General features: G+C 37.0%; 1 protein-coding gene across 3 annotated transcripts in view; it reads right to left on the bottom strand.

The window, feature by feature from the left end:
* The window catches only part of LOC114025654 (protein prune homolog 2-like), a 226028-nt gene that overhangs the window by 21395 nt on the left and 196518 nt on the right, over positions 1-8115 (bottom strand). For all 3 annotated transcript variants that reach the window (XM_027839129.1, XM_027839130.1, XM_027839131.1), the window contains 3 exons: positions 3837-3939; positions 3026-3157; positions 2710-2796 (listed from right to left, as the gene is read on the bottom strand). In XM_027839129.1, coding sequence (XP_027694930.1) covers positions 2710-2796; positions 3026-3157; positions 3837-3939 — 322 coding nt within the window. The remainder of the gene's footprint in view (positions 1-2709; positions 2797-3025; positions 3158-3836; positions 3940-8115) is intronic.

The following is an 8115-nucleotide window of genomic DNA, read 5'->3' as shown; positions in this document are numbered from 1 at the left end:
CATCACTGGAAGACATTAGTGACCTTGAAATGATAGAGGCATGAGTTGTCACTGCATGTTTGGTCCTCGACACACATATATGGAGACTCTTCTCACCTCATGCCCACACTGTTTCAATAACCGTTTGGCTGGCTGCCCTGCCTCAAGTCTCTCCCTACTGCAATCTATCTTCTACTTAACTATCAAAGTGATCTTCTAAAAGTGCAGATCTGACCAGGTCTCCCTCCTCTTCACCAAACTTCAGTGGCTTCATACTGTCTCTAGGATCAAATATAAAATCTTCTGTTTGACTTTTAAAGCCCCTTCCCACTTTTCCATTCTTCTTACAGTTAATTTTCCTCCACATTCTCTACCATCCAGTAAATTTGACCTAATTGATGTTCCTCAAATAAGACCCTCCACCTCCCAACTCCATGCCTTTTCACTAGTTGTCCCCCATGCATTGAATTCTCTCCCTCCCTGTCTCCCTCTTAGCTTCCTTCAAGTCTCAGCTTAAATTCTACCTTCTGCAAGAAGCCTTTCCTTATCCCCCTTAGTGCCTGCACCTTCCCTTTGAGATTATTTTCAAATAATCCTGCATATATCCTGTTAATACATAATGTTTACATGTGCCTTTCCCACTAGGCTGTGAGCTGTTTTTGCCTTTCTTTGTATTATCAGTACTTAAACACAATGACTGCCATGTAGCAGATACTAAATGCTTTTTGACCAGACTTCAAAGAAGCTAAGCATTCAGACTTGAGGTGAAAGACTGATGTGAAGACAATGCAGTTTGCATTTGGGAGCCACAGTGAGTGACGTTCTTTGGTAGCCAAGAGAATGCGGGAGAGTGTGAATTACGTTTTGGAGTCAGGGTTTCTCAATATACTTGGAATTAGTTATATTGACCTACTCCACTAATAATTTAAGAACTAGCTGAGCCAAAAGGGAAGTCTTTGGGATGTTCCAGATATGTATGATTTAACAGCATTTGCCATTTTACTGGTCTACCTGTCATTGCTTTCTTTGTTGAAAGTCTCTAATGCTTTCAATGGGGCAGCTAGGTAGTACAGTAGACACGGTGCTGGGCCTGAAGTCAAATATGGCCTTGACACTTACTAACTGTGTGACCCTGGGCAAGTCACTTAACCCCGTTTGCCTCAGTTCATCATCTGTAGAAAGCTAGAGAAGAAAATGGACAACCATTCCAATATCTCTACCAAGAAAACCCCAAATGAGGTCACAAAGAATTAGACATGCATGAAACAACTGAATCACAAAAATGCTCTTCAAACTGAATTAATTATTACTTGATAAGTAAAAATAGTTTTCAGGAAAGTCATGAATGCTCAGCATTTATTTTTCAAGATACATTTTACTGGTCTCTAGTAATTATGAAGGTTGAGTTATTAAACAAACACCAGTTAACAAATATCACTACCGCTGTTTGTTTCTGTGCAGAGTGAACTTTTAATGAGCTCATTAGGGCAGACTGATTGCTCCACTTTAACCATAAAGTTATGGATTTTTTAAAGAACAAATATGTAGAAGAGGGAAGACATAACAAAAATATGTAAATGGGTACAGAAGAGCTAACCCTGTAAGTTCCTTTAAAAATTGTTTCTAAGAATATTTCCTGGACATCAGGGAATGACATAGAATCATAAAGATGGAAAAGACTTTTAAAAGGTTACCTAGTTTGAGTCATGATTCCAAACAAGACTATTTCCCAGGCATATATTTGTCTAGCCTATTTTTTTAAGAACCCCATAAAACGGGATTTCATGGTCTCTTTTAATCAAATTTTCCTAGTTCTTATTAGTCAACAAGCTTTTCTAAAATACACTTCTCCATTTGTGAGTTGGACTGTTTACCTCTAAACCTGAGGGCTCTATAAAATACTCAATTATTAGAAATTTAATCCTAAATTACTTTCTGTTCATAAATATTCCAGTCCTTTTTAATATGTTTCTTCTCCCTAACTCCACATAACTTCAGGAAACCAAGATTTTCTTTGTCTTTAAGTTGTTACTTTTTCTTTATCATCCATCATTCTCTCTCTTTTCTCCAAAATATCATAGTAATTTTACTTCATTGATTACTTTTAATTTTAAATGTTGTGAATGAAGAAAGGTTTAGTGTCAGGGGTGTGCTGGAATCAGTTCCTTCTGGTTTCAGAGAGCCGATTACTAAATTTTCAGTGTGAACTTTACATTTCCGTTGGAAATGCTACAAATCAGGGCTTTCTTTATTGTTCTATTGATTGTCTTGACTTCAGAAAGTGATAGAGAAAGTGTTAATAATGCAGGTTAAACTTAAAACTTTGTTGTATATACATATTGTTTTTTTCCTGAAGAGCTGGTTGCTAAATATTTACCAGGACACCTCTGATCCACTGTCTACTTCTTGTTTCTATTAGTGTATTTTGAGGCTTGGATCAGGAACTTATCTGAGTTTTATGTTATCAGATGAAGATCAGAAAAGTGGAGGAAATAATTATTCTTAAATTATTCTCAGTTCTGTGGGTGTTCTTTTGAATAGGCCAAAATATCCTTCCAGAAAAGATTGAAATATATATATTATACACATGTATTTGTGTGTATATGTGTACATATATGTATATGTGTGTGTGTATACATATATATGTATTTCTACACTTGCTCTTTAAGGTTTTACTATGTATGCATCTACGACTTTGAAGAAAGAGGAATAAAAAAAAAAACCCTCTACCTTATAAAAGGTCGTGTCACAGCAAGGATTGTTCTGATGAACCAAGATGGGTGAACAATGATGAATGATTTCAAATTCTTCCTTAACCTATTTTGAAAGAAGGAAAAAAGTATCACTTCTCTCCCTTTACCTTTTTTTTTTCCTTTAGAGGAAAAGGTAAATATATCCCATAGAAAATACTATGTAATCTAGGAAAGATTTTAAGTCAATTAGAATCACAGTGGAAAGTATGCAGAGGGGAGGACATTTGATAAACGAGTTAACAGTGGAGATGGGGGAGAAAGGAGTCAAATGGGAAACAAATATTCTTGCATACCTTCTGTCAATCATCTGATAACATTTTTTCATCCAGCCTAGTCCAGGCATTTTCCTTCTTGGGGTTGCTCCATTCAAGTAGACTATCATATAATCTTCAGCTACCATCAGCTCCAAAGTACTTATTACATACCTAATCATTGGAAGAAAGAGTCTTTTAAAAATTTTCTATATAAAACCTTCCATTATATTTACACCAATTACCATTTTCTTTAAGCATAAATATATGACATGTTTACAATTAGTCTGACTATCCAGTATACTATTTAAAGACCTTCTAACATATGACCTTAACAGCTTCAGAAAAACAAAAACAAAAACAAAATATGGCTGCCTTGCTAATGTCATCTTGCAGAAAATGAACATTAATTGTAAATCATTATTATCATACTTTTTAAAAGTAGTCACACTAATCAGATTTGGGCATAAACCTGACTTTCAAAAATATACACAATTAAAATAATGAGGGGAGCTAAGATAGAGTTAATGTAATTAAAGAGAAATCCAGATTCATTATCAGTGACTTAGAAATGGAGAGTCAGAAAGAAAAGTTATACTTAAGCCAAAAAAAAAAAAATTCAAAACTTTGGGCAGGTCTTCCTTATTCTGGCAAAAATGTTCAAAGGTTTAAAATTCATTCTGAACAAAAAGGCTTCCTATGTCCTAGCTCTATGAGCAGTGTACCTTGACAGATTCCTCCTTTTAAGTATCCCCAAATCATTTCCTCAAATTCAGGGCATCCCATCTGTCATTATGTGTTCACAGACATTCATTCAAAGCACTTTGTTACAGTGTTCACAAGCATCACTCACAGGAAAAGATTTTCCATGACATAGTGGTAATCAGCCCGACTGCTGTCTGGCAGAAAACAGGCAGCAAACACAATGATGGCATTTAGACCATCCCCATAGTATCCTGGGGGACAAACAAAAAGACATTTGTAACTGAGAAAAAAAAACCCTTAACAAGATAATACTTAACAGAAAGGAGGCTGTGGGTAGTCCTAGAATATATATGTATCCATACATCTCTACTGGGCTTTTTAAAGTTTGCAAACCACTTTACAGATGCCATTTTAGGTGACTCTCTAACAACTTTATCAAGTAGGGACATCCCCATTTTACAGATTAGGAAAACCAGGATCAATGAGGCTTTGACTTGACTGTGGTCACATGTATTCAACTCTTGCCTTTCATACTGTGTGACCAAGAGCAAGTTACTTAATGTCTCTGAGCCTCAGATGACTCTAAGATGTACCTAAGGTATAGGTAAAGGTGTGGTGATTCTATGTTGATGGAGGGAATCCACATGTCAATAAAGTCACAGATGTACTGACACATGGAAATAGAGGCCAGAGTATGGATTCGTTGGTTTTTGTTTGTTTGTTTTTTGAGGGTTTTTTTTGAATGAAGACATACGCAGGTCAGCACTTTCTCTGCAACTTAGGAGTCTTAGAGAGCTGCCCTGAGCACTGAGAGGTTAAGTGAATTAGCCAGAGTCACACATTCCATAGGTGTCAGAAGCAGCACTTGAATACAGGTCTTCCTGGATTGGAGGTTAACTTTCTAACTCATTACCTTTCCTATAAACACACATCTGCATAAATAAACATATATAGCTAGACAGACATGCTTAAGTGAGACATGGAAAGTATAAACTTTTACCAAAGAATGGGAATGAAAAAAAAAAAAAAGCTGGATAGAATTATAGAAAGGAAAGAAACCAGCTAGCAATTTTCCCCCCATAAAGTCAAGGAAAAGACTTTTGATTCTATCATATTTCTATAACACTTTAAGGTTCATAAACATTTTCCCCACAATATATTCTGGTGAGACATGTAACATAAGCATCATTGTCCATATTTGGCAGATGAAGAAACTGAGGTTCCATGGTCTTACAGCTAGCGTTAGAACAAGGATTTACACCCAGTTTCATGACTTCAAATCCAGCATTCTTTCCTCTACAGCATGTTGTTTTCCCCCACCATCTTTGCCCTTTTTTATGCCACTGCACACGAGCTAAGTTGAAGGGGAAATTTGGAAGATGAACTATGAAAGAATTCAATTCCCACCTATTTTGGTTACAGGTCATTTGTGAACTGCGAACAAAAACTTTCTTTTGGCTCCAGTGCCACTGGGAGTCCTCAGAATGAATCCATCAGGCATAGAATATGTGAGATATTCTGACCCATTCATTAATAAACATGGGCTTAAGTGTCTAGCCCATTAAAGAACTAACAGTGGGCTTAACGAGAGTCTGAACATGGCCTGACTTTCTTTTACACAGGGGTTTTATGAGCATTTGTATTTCTGGGGAAATGAGGACTGGCTAAAGGCAGATGAAAGGAACAAGTAGGAAACAAGGTACAGATGAGTTGAGAGTAATCCCGATAATTAAGGTCAATACACATTTTCTAAACCAGACTGAATTTTGATGAGCTCACAGATATTTTGAAATTTATCTTTCCGAGTTGTTTTCATTATGGACTTGTGATTACATTCATGTAGGGAACTCCAAGTGTGTAAATTTTTTTGCTTTGCCTATATAGATTGTCAACTCCTTTGTGACTTAATGGTCCTAAGAAAATTGTCCAGGGGCAATGAGAGGCTGGGTGACTTGCCTATGATTACATAAGCTAGTACCTTTTCAGTGGCAGGATCTGAAACTAGGTTTTCCTGACTCCAAGAAAGGTCATTTTGTAAGACTTAGAAAAGCAAATTCCAGAGAAGGGCCTAACTTCTGGGCACAAGAAACGCTAAAGTAGGCTGGGTCTGCATTCCTTCTTTCATATGCTTTCTCAGAAGTTGGTGCTAAGTCTTGGCCAATATTTATCAATGCTGAAAGGGAGTCTCCTATGTAGGTCTTATTAATCAGGAAGGTGATTCAGACTGCACTTTTCCTTTTAAACAACTTTTGTTAAAGAATTCTAAGCTTTGACATCAGCTAAGCTCTGAATTAAAGTTCACTGGTAGATGAATGACAACTTAATCATTAAATAAAGCTATGATCGTAGTCCTTTGAGTGGACTTAGAGGCCACCCTTTCAAGCCTGATCGTACTGCTCCCTAATGAATCACCCTGCTTCATCCCCTTAAAGCCCACAAATCTCTACGAGGAGGATTTGTGCACATGAAGGTGGGCATGGGATTGGGAGAAAAGGGATGAGGAGAGGGCTTGCTTGAAGGAGATTTGGGCACTTTTGATTCTGAGGCTATTCCCTAAAGAGGACGTGCTACAAAGAATCCAATCCATGGTCAATATTTAACTGTGTCCCTCTTGCTTTTTCCCCACAGCAGAATGAAAGCTTCTTAAGAGCAGGGTCTGTTTTTTCTTTGTCTTCTTTGCTCCGTGCCCAGTGTATGGCAAGAGCTTCCAACATGTTTATTGAATTGGGTTGAAAATATATTGAGTAATGGGCATAAGTTCTTTATAAGATTTTGATGCTGCCCACCATCCAGGCAGGAAGGGTCACAGTTACCAAAACTGGTATCTGTGACAGAGGATTGTCAAAGCTTCCTTCTTCTGCTGTATTTATTCACTTTATACTTATGCCATATATACTTGTTGCTTCTGCCTCTTAGAATATAAAGAAGGGTACAGGCATTGTTTCATAGATTGTACTATATTCCTTGTACCAAGCACAATGCCTAGCAAATAACAGATGTTTAATAAATACTTGTTGATTGATTCTACCAAGGTTACAGATTTTTCTAACAAAAAAAACCCCTTCATAATATTTATAGTTAAAATGAGGAGACTTGTGGAAGATATGTTTTGAAGATATGCATACACTACATGCTAAACACATTTCTTTATTTATTTTTTTTTGTGGTGAGGCAATTGAGGTTAAGTGACTTGCCCAGGGTCACACAGCTAGTAAGTGTCATGTGTCTGAGGTCACATTTGAACTCAGATTAAAGCCCCAAAGCTGGAGCTCTATCCACTGCGCCACCTAGCTGCCCCTTAAACTCATTTCTTTAAATTTGTTTTTAGCAAGATTCTTTCCTGAGGCAAATTTTGCCAGGCATGTCTACCTAATAACCTAGCTCTAGCTTTAAAAACACAAAGGTTATATTAGAGAAAGGCTCAATAGAGAAATAGGGAGGGAAAAAAAAAACCTCTTAAATATTGAGTTACATTGTAAGACCATGTCCTGGGCAGTAATATTTCTAACTTTAGAAAACAGTTTTAAAAGTAGCTGGCTGGTTTTGAGGTCTTGGAATATTTACAAATTCAGGAAATTGATCAGTCATTCTTGCCTTTTCTTTTCTATTATTGGATAACTTCTGGAGGCATTAACAAAAACTAAATCTGGGGATTATATATACCATATCATAAGGCATATTAAAATTCAACTTAGTCATATATTTCAATGTTCTCTTTGTAATAAAGTTGTATGTGATTTATCCCAAGTTACCTGGCTGACAAAATATTTATGGTTCACCTAAATTACTTCATTGTCCATTCTTGTGTTATGACATTAATATATGTTCTCTTTGTTGTTGTTTTGTCATTTTAGTCGTGCCCAACTCTTCATGACCCCATTTGAGATTTTCTTGGCAAAGATACTGGAGTAGTTTGCCATTTCCTTCTCCAGCTCATTTTACAGTTGAAGAATTGAAGCAAACAGGGTAAAGTGACTTGCCCAGCTAGCAAGTGACTGAGGCCAGATTTTAACTCAGGTAGATGAGTCTTCTTGACTTCAGGCTCAGCACTCTATCCAGTGAGCCACCTTGCTCCCCAATATGTTCTCTAGAAAAGGGTTCTTGAAATGTGTAAATGAAGGTGAATTCTTTCTTATATATATGTGCTTGAAGTGAGATAATAAAATGAGAAAGGAAAAGATGAGAGGGGCAGGTAGAGGAGAGATGAGATGGGAGAGAGATAAAAATATAGAATGGGGGAGAGGGAAGAAAGAGAGCAGAGGGTGAGGAAATGAGAAAGAGAGGGAGAGAACGAGGAGAGAGAGAGAAAGAGAAAGAGAAGGAAAGAGAGGGAGGAAGAGAAAGGAGAGAGAAAGATAGAGAGAAAAAAGAAGGGGAGAGGAGAGAGAGAGAGAGAGAGAGAGAGAGAGAGAGAGAGAGAGAGAGAG

The sequence above is a fragment of the Vombatus ursinus genome, unplaced genomic scaffold (assembly GCF_900497805.2).
Source record: "Vombatus ursinus unplaced genomic scaffold, bare-nosed wombat genome assembly UNPS02014832.1, whole genome shotgun sequence".
In the NCBI taxonomy this organism is placed as follows: Eukaryota; Metazoa; Chordata; class Mammalia; order Diprotodontia; family Vombatidae; genus Vombatus; species Vombatus ursinus.
The sequence above is the reverse complement of the archived record's forward strand: the minus strand, read 5'-3'. Positions and strand labels throughout refer to the sequence as shown.